Source organism: Eubalaena glacialis, chromosome 6, assembly GCF_028564815.1.
Source record: "Eubalaena glacialis isolate mEubGla1 chromosome 6, mEubGla1.1.hap2.+ XY, whole genome shotgun sequence".
In the NCBI taxonomy this organism is placed as follows: Eukaryota; Metazoa; Chordata; class Mammalia; order Artiodactyla; family Balaenidae; genus Eubalaena; species Eubalaena glacialis.
This window is the reverse complement of record NC_083721.1, coordinates 98,401,444-98,419,534: the sequence shown is the minus strand read 5'-3', so window position 1 is coordinate 98,419,534 and position 18,091 is coordinate 98,401,444. Positions and strand designations below refer to the sequence as shown.

The following is an 18,091-nucleotide window of genomic DNA, read 5'->3' as shown; positions in this document are numbered from 1 at the left end:
CCCTTCCAGGGTTTAATATTCACAGGATATTAAAAGTCATAATGACCGCTTACTGAGCATCATTATGTCCTCAACCCTGTACATGGATTATTGATATTCCTAAAACCTGACCGTGAGGAATTATATGTCAGATTTGTATCCCAATTTTCAGATGAGGGTACTGATGCTCAGAGAAGTTCAGTAACCAGTCAGGGATCATAGAGTTAAGTGGTTATGTCAGACTTTGAACACATCTCCGTTCCACACCCTTCTCGCTGTGCCATGTTACCTGGATGGGACACGGGACAGATTCCCTATCTGAGTAGTACTTAAGCCTGGCTAATATCAATAAACTTGGAAATGCTTTAACATTCGTCATTACTTATAATGTGACACAGCATGATTTCAGCACTTTTCTAGGCTCATTTATGTTCCCTCAGGGCCAGTGCTAATTGGCATGGCTTTGTTAAATAGCCAGCATATCATGCATTTGCACTTTAAATCACTAAGATAAATAAATGGTAATAGTGGGGACCAGAGATAACAAGGCTATGGAGTGTCAGGTAGTGACGCCATTGTTTCTATTCTTTTTATTGGAATAGCTTTCAGCCCACTCATGAGGCCATACTATGCACTGATCACACAGATATCATCACAGAAGTCCTGCAAACAGCTCACAATGCTGAAAGACACAGAGGACAACAACACGATACATCATCCCTGTGTTACAGACCTGCAGCCAGGACCTATATCCAGTTATTCATTGACCAAATGTTTTTGAGGGAATATTTTAGTCACCTACAGAATGTGAGGCATTTTGCTAGGGAAAGAATACATAAGAAACCCAAGGGGATACACAAGTGAACAACTAGTGTGATACATCTTATGACAGATGCATGCACAGGCCTAAGTTAGGAGCCCAGAGGAATATGCCAAATCCATCTCTCCTGAGGGAGAGAGATTCAGCAAAGATTTTGTAATGAGGAAGAATCAGCCAGGTGAAGCAGGATGAGGGAAGACATTTCAGGCGGTGGGAATACCATGGACCAATGACGAAGGCAAGAAAGAGCAGGGCAGGCTCGTGGAAAGGCAAAGCCGTAGTAAAGTGTGACAGGTTTATAGGGTGCATGTAGGGGAGGAGTGGGAAATGAAGTTAGAGAGGGTAGCAGGTCACTAGGGGCTTTTTAGGTCCATGCTAAGAAGGGTACAGAAAGCCACTGAAAGTTGGAATGCCCCGTTGCAGCTTGAGAAGCCAAGCAGAGAGGTCAAACGGGTCGCTGCTGCTGTGATCCATATACGATACTGGTTTAGTTTAAACTAAACCAATAACACAGGGGCCAGAAAGGTAAAGAAATTAGTATGTAGCTTCAGTAGGGTTTGTCACCTTTGGACTTGGTTAAAGAAGAGGGAGCTATTTTAAAATAAATCACCTCAGCTGTAAGACAGGTTTCTCAATAACATGAACTAGGTAATGGAACGTTTCCTATAGTTTGTGACGCTATTCACATGTTTAAGATCTAAATTTAGGATCTCAGCCAGCAGTCTGAACACAAACAACCTCCAGGCCTATGAAAAGGCATAGGCTTTAAAGACAGCAAGACCTTGGTTTGAATGCTGCCTCTACCACTTTCTAGCCATGTGGTCTTGGCCAATTTACTTAGCCTTATATGGCCTCGTTTTCCTATCTGTATAATGGAAATAATTCCTTTCTTACAGGTTTGATCTATGTCTAAAAGACTAAATGAGACACTAAATGGAGAGCATAAAATATCTAGCATACAGTAGGTGTACAATGCATGTGTTTTATTTTTTCTTTTCTAAGAAACATTAAATCCTAGAAGTATGAAATACAAATCACCATGTAAACATTATAAACATTATGTTTAACATATCGGGTATATGTATGGATATGGGTATGACACATTGAAAATGAAAAGCAACCGATGGGTTCCAGAGTGTTGTAAAGGCAGGTAATTTATGAATGGTAGCACTAAAAGAAAAATAGTCACCTCTATTTAGGCTTTTTAGAATAGTAAACTAACCATTTATATTTTAAAAAAATAATTGTTTGAAAACCTTTTTAGAGCAAACATTCACTGATGAAAGAAGCCTTGTACCAGAGACAGCCCAAATTAATTTTTTTTTTTTTTTTATCATCTGAGCACTCCCTGCTGTCAAAGAGCCCTTTCCCACTGGGTCAGGCTCCCCATTCGGGCTCAAATTTTACCAGGCTAGTTGACAAGTCTGGGTTTCTGAGGCCATTGACTTGTCACAGTTTCTAAGAAGAAAACAAGTTCCAAAAGGCTCCTCAAAATACAGCTGGTCTAATCTACAAAGAGGCAGAATGCAGCTCAGCCAAAGGAGAAAAATGTTCAAGTAAAGAGCCAGCCAATAGTGGTAGCTTTCTTTGCAGGAGCTGCAGATGCACAGGCTGAGGTTCGCCTGTTTGGAATGCCAGAGAGATGGGAAGTGGAGCCATCCTCACCTCTCACTGGTAACCCTTCCCAGTGGTCCTTCCAACTATAAAAACACTCTAGAGACACCACTAGATTATGCTAAATCAAATCACATTATATGAGGGGAGGGAAACAGGAAAAAGAAAGAAAACAGTCTTAAACGCTCATCCCAATGATACAAATCAATACAAATAAAATTTCCTTTTACTCTTACCTGAATATACATCACTAGTAATTATAATTCTTTTTGATCCCCCCTTCGTTAATTTAGAATAGGTCTCTGACAAATACAAATTCCTCTGGCTCTAAAATTTCCTCATCTGTACTTTTCTCCCAATCCTCATCCCTCCAGCCCTCTCCCATATGGTCATGCTGGCTAGGATTTTACTCAAGTAGAAATACTTTTCCCAGTAATAGAACATTAGATGGGAGAAACAACTGCTAGATATACAAAAGCCCAAGACCAAGCTCCCTGAAATGACTTTTATACAGTGAAAGGACTCTCACTATAGTCTAAGGCATTGACAAAAGGTTTACCTATGTGATGCCTCAGTCCAAATATTCAAAATTCCCCTGACCTCCATTTCAGAGAAGACCTCTGCTTACTTTAGCTTCACCGTAATATTAGCCAGATGTCATACCAAGAAAATAGCGACTCTATGAGAAGGAATTTCTTAAAACTGACATTGACTACCCAGGGAAACTAACAAGTACCAAGTGTGATGGACCCTTTGGCATATGCTCCATCACAATCTCCAAATGAGGGTGGCGCGGATGGTGGCGGGAGTGGTACTAACCGTGGATATCCGGTGCCATAGTGTCATGGAGATAGTCTTCACTCTTCATGAGCAGCAAGAGCTCCTCTCCTGGTGCGATGTCTGCAACTACTCTATAAAATATCTTCAAGAGACAATGAAGGGGTGGGGGGGGGGAGAAAGAGAAGTGACTATTAAGAAAGGGCAAGATATACACGAAGATAACTGTACATTTTCCCATACCTTAACAAAAATATTCCTTTTTATTTTCATCAAAAGAACTAGCTTTCCTGTTTTATACACTGAGAACTAGCCCTCTGATGACAAATGGAAAGCTGTGACTCTCATGCCAATTCATAAATCTTTTCCAGCTCCCACTTCACAAATCAAATTTTCTTAATGCGAGGCTTGCTGTGTCACATACACCCTGTGTAATGCTTAACAAAGAACAATCCCTTCTCTGAATTCCTTACTCTTGGGAGCCACACACATACTCAGAGAGTTGAATGTGTCTTGCGTTATCCAGCAGTGGCCTAGCGAAGACGGGCAGGGGCACAATTACTCCCCTCGAGCACGTTCTCAAAAGTAGCACCTTCTCGGGCTTCCCTGGTGGCGCAGTGGTTGAGGATCTGCCTGCCAATGCAGGGGACACGGGTTCGAGCCCTGGTCTGGGAGGATCCCACATGCCGCGGAGCGACTAAGCCCGTGAGCCACAATTGCTGAGCCTGCGCGTCTGGAGCCTGTGCTCCGCAACCACAGGCCGCGAGAGTGAGAGGCCCGCGCACCGCGATGAAGAGTGGCCCCCGCTCGCCACAACTAGAGAAGGCCCTCGCACAGAAACGAAGACCCAACACAGCCAAAAATAAATAAATAAATAAAATTAAAAAAAAAAAAATGTAGCACCTTCTCAACGAGGAGCTTTTAAGGTAATAGGCTGGAGGGACACAACATAGAGAATCATGGCAACAAGATCTGTAGAGAACATAGTCAAAGGAGAGCATTTTGCTTTTTAAAAACTTAATCCCTCTTTTACCAATCAAAAGTGCCACTCACAGGTCCAGGACCTGCCTTCATGACCCAGACCCTGATCCCACTCTTTGAAAGCAGGCATTATGCCTTCAATTGATTCCTTTACCAGGGTTTGGGGGTGGTGCTTATTCCTCTTACTTTCTAGCAAAATGCTGATGAGAGGAAGGATTTAAGAAATCCATTAATAACTGACTAAAAAGCAATGGGGCAAGTGTGGAAAAAACCCTGACCTATAATTTCCAAGAGCTGCCTACCTCTCCCCTGACCAGCGTGGTTACCCTAGGTAGGTCATTGCCCAATCTACTTGTCCAGGATTCTGGGTTTCTTCATTTATAAAAGCATTTAATTCTGATTTGTAACATATACAAACATCGAATCATTATGTTGTACACCTGAAACTAATATAATGTTATATGTCAATTATATCTCAATATAAAAAGATTTAATCATGAAAATATTTAAGATGCCTTTTCTTTTTCACATAATATGTTCTTAGTTTTTACATCTATTCTAGGATTATTTATTAAACAACGATTCTGTAACCGGATAGAGGTTATGAAAGAAAGAATAAAGTTATACAGTTAACTGGTGAAAATGAGAACAATTACATTCACACACACTCACACACACACACACACACACACACACAAATACCACCAAAAGCAACAATGACAACAACAAAACTAGGGGTTCAGTTCTGCTCAGTCTCGATGCAATGGGGAGAAAAATCACATAACACAAATTGGCACACCTTACTAAGAAATGGGAAGGATCTATTTTGAGAAGACATTGCTCTACCTGTGGTTTCTTGCAGGACCACTTATTTCAAACTGAGAAAAGTTGAGTCATTTACCGTTTTATAAGATCAACAGAAATGTGCATAACTTTAATTATATTTATCTGTTTATCTCTTGAAAAGCAGAGGACGTTAAACGTAAGTACGTGCCTCTTCACTCCAGTAGGTGGCTCTAAACTCCAATTGTTTATTTTTCTTTAAAAAGACCAGAGCACAAAACTGTGCTAAATTCAAAAAATAACTCAATGAGGAGTATTTTCTGCTTAGTTTCTTTCCTGTCAAAATAAAATCAGTTTTTTCATGCAACAGTAATTTAACCACATGAAGTTGCTTTATAGAAAATAATGCCAAACATAAAATGTTGCCCTAATATAATATAACCTAAGATTCTTTATCTCTATCCTTAGATAAAATCCAGACTATCTTAGGAAAATTACTCCTTGTTATGTGCTGATTCTATAAAAACCAGAGAATTTACAGTTTGTATCTTATTAACCCTAACGTTCACATTTTCCCTTCTCCGACAGTACACTGAGAGGAATAATTCTGCTCAAAAAGTTACCAGATTTAAAAAAAAAAAAAAAAAAAGTGTGCATTTGCTTTTTTCCCCCTAAACTTTCCAGTTAAATGCTTATTAGTGCCCTGTTTCATTCTAGAGTTCTATTTCCCCTTAGAAAACAATAGACTTCTCTCAACAGTTTGAATCACCTCTTCTTTTGGCATCTCTCAAAGGTTTAACTTATTAGCTTCCTTTCCAACAACATGTTGATATTTGAATTGTGACATATTAGAACTTTTCAGTAGCTTCTCGGAAACAGTGAGGTTAAAGAGACAATATCCTGAAAGACCGTAAAACAGTACAATTGTCTCTGTTGGGGAATGCTGCAGAGACACACATGCCAGATCATTGGAAGAAAGTATTATGATATCATTATTTCTTTTGAATAATGGAGTCCACTATTAATCATGTCTCTTTTAATTCCATTTTAGATTTACTCAATCCAGTGTGAACAGTCCAAGAAACAAAAGAAAGTGATGGATACACTGTAACTACACATTAGAAAGATAATTCTCTTTGCCGGGACATAGATCACCACTGTAATTTCCCTTTAAGTGTCCAGATTGTCATGTGAAGAATACTGAGTACATAAAAAATAAGACACGGAAGAGCGTTGATGTTGGCTTTATTTACTGGAGGTAAAAGGTGACATTCCAGGCCACGAAAGGCAAGGCAAAGCAGAGTGGGTTTTAACTTCAGGGTGTTCTTTTCGATTTTAAGTGAATTTTTATGGTGCTCATGAAACTGAGGTTTGAAAAGAACTGGCAAGAGCCCGAAGTAATGAGGGCAGATTCTGGGCATGCTTCCTCATATCACAGTAAGAATGTGCCTTGAAGCCCCATCTACCGCCCTTAGAAATGCAGTGCTTTTTTTCAAGGTGTTGTTATCACTTGCCATTTCATTATATCTCAACTCTTTGGATTTTACAGAGACTTAAGCAAAATTATGTCTTTGCTCTTATAATTACAATGGTCCCAAAGTGTAATTTGAATGCTTGAATCCAGAGATGTCTACATACAAAGTTGGTTTATGTTCTAGCAATAACAATACACCAGCAGGCGTTTGAGAAGTGAGAGAAGTAGTTTAAATGAAAACATAATGACAATTTGTTGCCTCAAAACAATTATGTGGGGGAAAGATGGAATGTAATGTTGGAGGAATCAAGCCTTTCAGAAAAAAAAGTTATCGCATCTATGCTTTTATGTTAGAAAATAGGTCTTTCAGCAAATAAAAATATAATAAAGAACGGAAGTGATTTCTGTAGCTTCTCCCACAGGTTTGTCTATTAAGTATGCTTGACCATGCTTATAAAAATGTAATCATAACATCTTTAAAATCAGTGTATTCTCAAAATTTCGGCTATATATTGCAGTCCTATGAATTACATGTCATCTGAGTTACGTACCCAAAGCAGAGACATGACTAATATAACCTCTCCGGGTTTTGTGTTAGATAAAAATGGAAGGGAATCAATTCCTCTGTTAAATTCCGTAAAAGAGTTAACAGGTCTCTTCCATCAGGGAGTTTTATGGCAAAAGTTATCTGGAACCAAAATAAAAATGTCCTGGATCTGGGATTTTGTGATGAATTCAACTCAAGTATTTAAAGAGGGGCTCAAAATCTCAAACACTTAGAAAAAGTTGGAATGGATACAAAAGGGCTGTTGATTTATTATTTTGCTGTGTGTCTCTCAGAATGCTCTACTAGAAGGGAGAACACAATCTCTCCCAATATAAGGTGAAAAATTAGAGGAATGGGGCCTTTTAGTATAAGAAAATAGGATTATATGAGAATTCCGTTTTTTAAAAGTCATGATAAATATTTTAAAACTGTGTTAACTCCTTTAGAGTTTTCTATTTGGTAGCTAATACCAAATTCCAGAAACACAACATGTTATGAACATGACCTAACTCTCCATATATCGGAAACTTTTGAAAGTGGAGGTGGTCTTTTCATTTTATCATAGAAAAAATTTAATTTTTCCAGTATCTTGCTGGACTCTTTTTAATTTTTCCAGAAAGCTTTATCTCTGTCCTTGTAAGTATGGATATTATATATAAATCCCTGAATACTTTAATTTATAAGAATAAATATTATAGTAAAGGGTTTAATAGATCTTTCTATATTCTTTTATTTTAAAATTTGCCAAAATATCACACTAGTGAAATTTCTTAATATTTTTTAAAAAATTCTAAAGCATTCAGATATTTGAAGATAAAACTAGAAATCCCTCAAATTGTTCACTTTTACTACTGGTGAAATTCACAATTTAAGGCATAAATATAATATTATGCATGTATATAGGAATTACTCTAAAAAATAATTATTATTCTTAATTTATTTTAATCAAACCTTGAAATGGTTCCAAATGTCAAAAGGATATCTGTTCAATTAATATTCATAAGGCTAAGCTAAAAGTAAAAGGCAGTGGTGATGTGGATTTGATTTAGCACATTTTAGACTGCCAAAATGTATATTTTCATACAACATTATATATAAGTATATATGTGCTTGGATATATTATATATTTTATATGTGATTTATAAATGTGGCAAAGTATACATTTTAGGGACATTTTAAAATCTGCACAAGATATTAGTAATCTCATATTTTACATATTAATATAAATTAATATTTAATGGCATATGATTAATTCTATTATATATCATATAAGTTATATACAATTATATATTTTATAAATTGCATATTATATGTAATATATGTTATAGATAACTATTTATTATATATAGTTGGAACTGAAATTAATCACACTTTATTAAATATTCATTTTCTTTTGTTATTTAAGCCCAAGAGGACAGCCACTAAAAGAGAGTATGGACAGTTATAAGCATTCTGATAGCAAAGGTAATAGACTATAAAAGACTTTCAGATTAATTCTGTTTTGTACTGTCACAGCCTGTGTTCAACCTATTCCTCCATCAAATTGATGATGCTACCATTTGTATTTATAAATGGCAATAATGTGGGTTCTTGTTTATTATCCTATAAAATAGAAAAATCTAGAATCTGTCAGATCAGACTTGCTGTCTAGTTTGCTATGCTTGGATCGATTCAAAGTATTATGCTTGTATTACTGAGACAGAAGAAAAATTCAGTGCACAGAGGGAAAACAAGAAAGAAAGAAAACATCATTTACTTTTAAAAAGATGAATAAGGACTCATTGTTACGAATTCTCATTTATTTTTCCTGGTCAAGCACTGGAAGTTTTATTTATGCTTAATAGACTGCATTTGGCATGTCTGAAAATGGCAGAAGTGTGAATTATGAGTGACCTTCAACCTATTCAGGAAGTTGTAATAATTGAAATAATAGAGAAATGTACTCCCTGCAAAATCTGTACCGAGAGACAACTTTTTCAGACTATTGCCGTCTTTTCACTTTGAAGTAGACAGTTGATTTCTTCTCTCCCACCTCCCAACAATCAGCCTGAATGCTTTCTTTTCTATAGCTTCATTCAATTTGCCAGTCCGAAGACTAGGAAAAGCTGAATGGAACTTTAATGTTTAGAGTGTGGATAGAAGGGGAGATAAGTGACCATTTGCATGTCTGAACAAAGTCAATATTTGATATGAACACATCTGTCAGTCTTGGTGCTGCAGAGGTAACATCAAGTCCACAGAGACAACGTGTGCATATGTGCTGGCTTTAGGAAACTTGCTCTGGACCCCTGATCCTTCCATAGCAACATGGGAAACCCCTACTCAGGAGGGCAGGAGTGACAAGTTTTTAAGCTCTGAAAGAAGGACCCTATTACACATTCTAATCCTGATTAATAAGAGATAACCAAAAGTGTCTTCAGCAGACAGAGACTGATGACAGAATGTAAAGATATTTGTCCAACAGAATGGAAGCATTATCATGGCCAAGCTTTGCTAAAGCAAACCATCCTTAGTTTCCTTAGTTCCTCCAAAGACATAGTATCCCGAATTTGTCTTTAAGGTAACAGTCTAAAGACTATAAAATATTAACTGAGAAATGTCAGGTACTGTCTTGCTGTATCTTCTTGCAAAACAAAATTATATGTATCCACTGGCTATTTTCAGAACAAAAATATTAATGAAGGAGAAGTTCTGCCCCACACATTTTTATCTCTTCATTAAGAACATGAAGAGAAAGCCAAGTGTAATTTATTGGATGAAACAAAACAGAAAGGACTGACTGTTGACTCTAGTTTGCAAGAACAGGGCAAGTGATAACGATAACACATTATTATACCTGGAGCCTACAGTGTACCCAGCCTGGAAGCCTTGCAAGTTGTCCTGTTAAATAACCTCTAAGGATCTCTCTACAGACCCCACAAGAAATATTCATTAGCCACCTGTCTTTAATGTGGCCATTTTGTCTGACTCTATGAAAATTGATCACCCTGAACAGTTTCAGAATGCTTGGAAAGTGAGGAAGCTAAAGATCCTCTTTGGGTTTTTTACTAGGCTGGAGGTGTTTCTTGTGTTCTTGACCAACATGTTTTCCTCCTTGATGACTGGCTTGTAATGAATTCTGACAACTATCTTTTTGGTACCATTCCAGAAATAGCTGGAGTCTGGTATGGTTGTGATGCTTTTAGATCTTCCTGAATGAAAAGTGTTGTGTACATGCAAATATTAATTACTTAGAATGTGCAGATCATCTTTTTTCAATTTATGTGGTTTGTGGATCTTGGTAAAAATTCCTAGTCTGTGTAGTACTACGGCAGGGTTGTGTGCTGGGCATAATTACATGCGGGAAACTTTTTTGTGGGGAGGGGATGCTATTTGTTTTATCATGTAAATATCAAATGACAGACTATGTCTGAGACAGTTTCATCTTCGGGTGAAGGAAGTAACTTATCAGCCAGACAGCATCCCCCCAAAGTCAGCTTAGGCATCGTTCACAAAGCCAGTCTCTGGGTATTGCCAGCTGGCATTCATCTTAAAACAGCAGAGCATAACTTTGGTATAAAAGTGGAACTTGACTTAAAAGCAAAGCAAAGAAAATGGCCAAAGCCAATAATAATTTTAACATCAAAAGAGGTCATAGAAAATGTGGACAGAAATCCTTGTAAAGGAAGAGCAAATTAACAAATTACCTGACAGTTGACGCAAACATGTTTAAAAAGTAGAGAGAGGCTAAGATACTACATTTTGCTTTTTTGCACAAATTGCATTAATTGAATGATGTAAGCATACATTTTTTTTTCAGTAAAAAGCCAAAGAAAATAACTTGATAACTGAGTCCATAATAAGCCTGCAATAATAATACTGTTATAGTGTCACAGCAGCCTGATAGCACCGCTGACGTGGACCCAGGGAGAGGGAAAGTGGGTGTGCCAGTTCAGCCATGATGGTCCTGGAAGCAGTTAAAACTTTATAAGGTAAAGCACAAACGAGAACAATGCCTGATCCAACTGAAAACACTAGAATCTTGCTGCTGTTTCTCAACGACAAGGGAGCTGGCAGAATCCCCTAAGTGAATTCTGACCTTGTATTCTCTGAAGGGCACTCCTTCTTCTAGATCTTATTTCTTCAAAATATACATCAGGCATTAGATAATCTCTTATCAACACATTTTGTTTTCTTCAGAGGGAACAGCAGACTTCTCTTAGTCTACTTACTAAATACCAGCTGTCAAAGGCCTGTTTAAAAATGAAAGGACTTATCACCTTGTGTAAATGACAAGATTAATAATGTCTTGGGTTTCTGAGAACTTTATTCCACTTGTAGACCATGTTAGGGCAGGCCAAGAGCTTGAATGAAATTGCGTTCCTTTCTGTGATGCACACCTATAAAATGTTACCCCAAATCACATGCCCAGATCTTTCTCATTATCATGACTGGAAAGGTAGGTCTTGTGTAAGTCGAAAAAGTTCACTTACACGAATTGGGCCATAGTGACCTGTCTGATTACAACCAAAATGGTTTCACCATGAAGAAGTATTAGAGGAAAACTTGTGTCCAGAGAGCTATTTCATAAGTACACTAAACTTGTGAACATATCCTAGATAAGCACTGGCCTGATTTGAGGTACCTAGGGGGTCTGTGGGTCCTCTTGCCTTTGATCTAGGTGAAGGGTATAGCAATGTGGAGGTCTGAGGAAACTCATCAAAGGATGGAGGGAAAGGCAGGAGCAGGGTGAGAACAAATCTAATGCAACATGCTCCATCCACCCATCAAAATGGGTGTAAAAGTAAGATATCTACAAGACAACAAAGAAAAGGACATCAAAATATCCAGATTTAAAAAAAAAAACACTCAGTAAATCATCTAGGTGTTTGGCCTACTTAACATTAAACACATGGGTGCTTCCAGATGTAATGAAACCTCTGAATAATTAATAAACCATTTTCATGCTTCCTCTACATATTTGGTCCTCTTGAGGACCTATTCTGGAAAGAACTTTCATTATCCAATTCTCTGCTTTTGCTCCTGCCCTGATCTACCTCCCAGTGCCAGTTCTGGATCCTCAACCAGGGATAATTCAGACCATTAAAATGCAAAGATATTGAAGCATTGTCTGTCTCAGTAAAAATTTTCAGCTAAAGGCTGTGCCACAGCAGTATAGCTATGTAACACTATACAAAAACTTTAAGGAATAAGAGGAAAAATAATTAGGACTTCAAGGATAAAGAGCCTTGCGTGTTTTTAGTGGATCTACTATTTTATGACTGGAGTGTGACTTAATTTACTAGTGTCTTTGGTGCGGCCTTCTTTTACAAAGATAAATTACTGTAGTTAATACAATATTTTCAGGGGGGAATAAGGATATCAGTCAGAAGCTGCGGCTGCTTAGAAATTATGGTTTAGCAAGTATGCCAGTGTTTTCAGAATTTCTATCTCCAAAAACATCACTGCAATAATTTTGAAAACATGAAAAAGACATCTAAAAACAATAAACTCGAGTCTTCTAGGCAGCATTGTCAAGAAAAAAGCTGCCACAAAGCTCACTCTGGCCTGAAAAAAAGAAATCTGCAATAAAATAACTTGCAGAAATCTATTGGAAGATTTAAACTCTGAAAAATCCCCTCAAATAAAATGCTTGTAGAGAGGTATTAGGAAAATGTTCATGGAATAACCTTTGTCTTTATGATACAAAACAGATTGCACGCTTTATCAACTTTACCTGAAAATCAAAACCTAGGCTGTTTCTAAGTACCTCATCACCCCAAACAAATCAAATACAAGTTTTATCCAAGACAACGTGTTTTGACTGTCCCACTATTATCAAACTGTATTATCACCTTTAGCAGACACATTAATTCTCTTTTATAGAACTCCTTCACATCATTATAAAACTGATCCAAATTGACTAAACTTGATCTTGAATATTAGAATTTTAAAAAATACATACCTTTGCAAAAGTAAACTATAATTTATACCCTCCTTTTTGTTTTAGGTCACCTTTTCCCTTCTTTGTTGGATGCCCTAATTATTACAATGACTAGCTTGCAGTTGAAAGATTCCCCTGAAATTCTTCATTTTTAAAGCCCAGGACTTATTTAATTCATTTTATAAACTTGAGCTCTATCTAAGAATCAGAGCAAAGAGGAACACTTTTTACAGTTTTTGTCGCGTGTTTAATTTGCTTTTGTGTGTGCAGGTGAGTTGATGTTGTTAATGTTTAATAATTACTCCTGATCCGGGGTGTCTCTTTATATCTGGATATTAAATAATATCTCACAGAGTGGGAGCGTTCATTATGAGATGAGTTGTGCTTATTCACCATTTGGCAGCTCCTATTCCTCACGGAAAACAGAGTGAAAAAATAGACCTAGAGAATCTCTCTAGTCAGCTCTTTTATCATGGCACCTAGTCCAACATTCACATTTCAAAGCTGCCTGGAATTGCTAGTCTTAATTGGCTTTTAGAAAAGATGCATACACTATTTTGATGTCTGCTCTCGTTTGTCTTGTCAACTGGGTTAAGTGTGATTGTATGCATATATGTCTATCACACAAATCTGACTTTTACCTCTGACTTTCCTCTCGTTGTTTATGGGTGAACTTACTTGACCATAGAATGTCAATTTCACAACTATGTTATTTGATATGTACTCTCTTACCATCTTAGATTTCTGCCAGCATAATACATAAGTTTAAAATGAGAACTTACAGAAATAATAGTGTATGTATAATATTGGCCTTTTATGGTTTTCCTGATTAACTATTTTCCCTGATTCTTCAGTTAAAATATGTAAACGTGCTCTTCACTAAGATACAAAACCATCATATTTTCTTTCGAAAGCAATGCATTTTACAATGTGTACCTCAAAAGTAACCATGTGAAAATTATAAATGCCTACTCTAATAAGCGATCTAATTCATACTTAAGAACAGCAAAATAGTTTCCTTTTTGAATGCGATCACAATTCCCAAGGACAAGAGTATATTTATTAAAAAATATTAGACCCGTAACTATTAAATGAAAAAATGTATTGGCCACAAGTCTCATTCTTCAACCATCTTTTCACTGATCCTACAACAGTTTTATCTGTCTAAGGAAATAGCTCCTGTTGTCAGTAAATATGGATAGCAAATAACTATTATGATATAATTACATTATTTCATCTTACAGCTGCCTTTTGAGGTCTTCCAGTTCCTTTTTTAGGAAGCATCACGGGCACAATTCACTCATTTACAACACCTATGTAATTCCCACACCTACATACAGTCAGTGCTCAGAAATGTTTGTTGTTGATGGTGACAGTAACTCATATGACGGACTTGGGATATTTTCTGCTTACGATCAATAGCTAATTTAATAATGTTTTCCTTTGTCAATAATGTCTCTTGTTTTCTTACAGCAAAGGGAAGAAACCAATTGATTGGTTTATTATTTTTGATATATGTTGAAGATTTTAAAATGATTCCCATTTAAACCTAATTTTATAATTTACTACCTCTTATACAGTTTAGTCAGTAAAAATTATCTAGTAGCTGGTAAAATGCCAAAGAATAATCTCATAACAATGATTGAAACAGAGTCTTAGACCATATGACGCTAGCATTACTTACCAGCTTTCAAATGGAAACATCTAATTTAAACTTTTCTTTTTCTTGGTAGTGATTTTCATAGTAGATTTGCCAAGCAACCATTTTAATATGGTCTTTGAAACATATTTGATTAACATAATCATTGGTTTAAAAGAAATAAACGATGATAATATAACTATATTCTAACTCAACGATGTTTATAAAACAAAAATTAGCAGGTTGAAGTTCTTGTTGTTTTAAGTATTGTCACACTAAGTTACAAGATTCATAACCTCACTTTATTGAGTGCAAAATATGTTTCTTGATATTTTCATGATCTTGTTTCATAGTTATTGTTATTAAAGTTAATCTCACTGCATGAGCCTCCATAAAGCAATTTCCAGCGGTGATACTTTTAAACATTTCACATAAACAACAACAAAAAATGTTATTTGATTAATCTAAAGTGTTTCTCGTTTATAATTAGGCAAATCAAATGCATAATCAGACAAGTTCACACGTAGACCATATATATATATCTACCTATTATTTAAAATAAAATCTATATAATATTTCAAGTGTATCACTTCCAATTTCTGCATAAATTCAATGTTCTTGATTAGTTCAGTACTTTCTATGAATGTCTCCTTATTATGATGGCAAAGGAAAAAAAAGGTAAAGAACAGCTACTAATAAGTAGTATTCAGTTTTTAAATCATTCAGTCATTCCCAGAAAACTAGAGCATTTATGAAGTTTACTAGCACAAAATTTACTAGCAAAAAACTACCCAAAAAAGAAGTACTGAAAATGACTTTATTCTGCATCTTATATTTGGGCATTACCTTTCACCATATCAACAAACAGGCCACAAGGGTCTACTGAAGCTCACTGTTATTTTTATTCTTCAGGCTTCACTGATACTTTAGTGCTCTCCAAGAAAGACAAGAAAATCTTTACAACATACCTGATCATTTATCTGGCATGCAACGAGGTTGTGCTGATCATAACAGCCAGCGAACCTGATGTACTTGAGCCAGCTTCCTACATCTGGTTGACTCGCATCTATGCAGAACTTCACATTGCAAAACTCATCTAAGATCTAGAAGGAAGAAGACGAGAACAATCAATTTCCATTATCAGTTCATTCATTACAATGGTTAATTGCTTGAAAATATTTTATTCAAATGTATGTTTCCTCCTTTGAATCCTTAAGAGAAAAAAAGTCAGACAGCATGCATATTAATAAAGAAGGAATAATAATAAGTTATCTTAGAAGTGCCAATGTACTGCCTTTAAAGGAACAAAGCAATTGTAAATTATTACAAAAACTGATTAATTGGTTTTAAGAATGCTCGATTCCTTGTTATGAATGAATGAGTGCTATTGCCTTAATTTTATCCAATGTGATTTTTATGAAAAATAATATTGAACAGCATATATTAACATAATATTTCTAAACGATACAAGTCAACATTTTAGGTTCAGATAATCTTCCCTTGTAAGTGTATACGTTCACATTTTTTGCACTTTAAATTAATGCAATTTAAAAACTTTAATCTAAATATTGTCAAATTCCTTTTCAGTTTGCATTACACTACCATGAAACAAATCACACCTGTAATTGAAGAAGATAATAAGATTTGTCTCACTGATGCTTCCGACCAAACTAAAGAAAAACAAATGAAAATAAATAATTGGTAAACACTTGTGCAAAATATGTCAACCTAAAGTTTTAGGTAACACATGCCAATGCATATTTCAACTTTATGTTTCGTAAGTAAAATACCAAAACTGGCTTGTGAACAAGTAAAAAATATGTAAGAATATTGACATAAATTGCCATCATTATATATGGTTGTGTATGTTAGTGTTGTTATTTTTCATGAGATTTTATGTTTGGCCTATGCTAAATATTAATCACTACTCAGGATACCTGTTAAACAAAAATTAAGATGGGAAGTGTCCATTTTTAAGGTCTTGTCTACTTAAACGAGGCTATTCGGATTCAATAGTAGCAATAATGTTTTAAACATCAATATTAAAAGCTGCAGAGTTGTTGACCTGATGGTAAATAACTAGAAAGTCTGGTAATGTTAATGTCAATCAGTTAGCACAAACTTGAGGAAGTTTCCTATCAAAGACTAAACAATATAGTCTAGAACATTAATTGATGAATTAAATAACCCCCTCCCCGCCCCCCCAGAACTCTGCTGTATCTATACCTATAAAAGTTAAAACTAAACACTCGGGTGCATAGACCAAAGCAATTTTGCACAGAATTCAGGTAATCACCCAGTTGCAGATTCAAGTCATTAACTCACCACAAACTTCAAGAAGAAGCCCAGTACTCTGAGGGCTCTAGTCAAGAGGCATTATGAATAAGCCTTTGGCCATGAGGCAATTAAAGGGCAATAAGTAGTCCCACAATTTTAAAAAGAAAAATTGAAACATAAGATAGGAATAATAATTGACACACACACACACACACACACACACACACACACACAAATCAAGTCTTTTTCAAGGAGGCCTCTTCGCACCACCACCAACAAAAAGTCTATATTAAATACCCTCTCTAGTGAGAAGAACAGATTTTAACAATTTCTCATTTATAAAATTACAAACTTTAAGTTGTTTTCTTCAACTTTCAATGCTGAGCAGCTTAGATGGCAACTTGAGATTTCCCCCCTCCTCACATGTCTGGAAGGTGCATAAACAACAACAGCAATACACACTTTAAAACAGTAAAAGGTTGGGATTGTTGCTTTGTTTTTTGGTTTGTTTGATTTCTGGTTGATATTTGTTGTTTGTTTTCTTGACTAGCCCCCCTCCCCCCCCAAAAAGGTAGTTCTACTGACACACTAGAGAAATATTTAATGAAGGAAACAGGGTGAAGGCAGTGAAATGCAACACCAATTCCATTTCATATTTGCAGAAAGACGTGGGAAACTTGTTAATTTCAAAGTCAAAAATCATTTTTCCCCTTAGCTTTCTAGCATTCCCTTTTTGCAAGGGCAGGGTAAGTACTGCATATACTGCACATAAAAATTCTAGGTGTAATTTTACTCCGTGTTAACATTATTGCCATTGCCACTGTCAACAGTGAAATTAATTTAAAAACAGGTTCATTTCCAAAGAATGTCTTTTTACATACATGTAATATGATTATTCAAATATTTCACCAACGTATTAACTTTCTTACTCTCCGTATTCTTGCCCCAAGACAAAAGCTTAACTTTCTCCAGAAACCTTCCCCCCGTGGGTGAATTATTCGCTTCTGATTTGCTAATACAACTGCATTTGTCTCCCAAATGTCTTAATCGTCTCGGAAATCTCGAATAAAATAAAGTAACAACACATCTTCCGTCATTTCATCGAACACACTCCTGTGTTTTTAAAAGCTGTCAAGTTCCAAAGATAGCTTAAAAAAAAAATTCCCTTTAGGTGGACTTTAGAGAAAGGCCCTTTCAAAAATCCAACAGCGAAAGGAAAAAAAAAAAAAAAAAAAAATCCCCACAATCTAGCCAAAGGGTCCGAAAGTGACTTTCTC

The 18,091-nt window shown here is 36.0% G+C and overlaps 1 protein-coding gene across 10 annotated transcripts in view; it reads right to left on the bottom strand.

Moving 5' to 3' along the window:
- Positions 1 to 18,091, bottom strand: part of MECOM (MDS1 and EVI1 complex locus) — a 564,679-nt gene that overhangs the window by 44,697 nt on the left and 501,891 nt on the right. For all 10 annotated transcript variants that reach the window (XM_061194502.1, XM_061194497.1, XM_061194500.1 and 7 more), the window contains 2 exons: positions 15,506 to 15,640; positions 3,233 to 3,335 (listed from right to left, as the gene is read on the bottom strand). In XM_061194502.1, the coding sequence (XP_061050485.1) occupies positions 3,233 to 3,335; positions 15,506 to 15,640 (238 nt within the window). The remainder of the gene's footprint in view (positions 1 to 3,232; positions 3,336 to 15,505; positions 15,641 to 18,091) is intronic.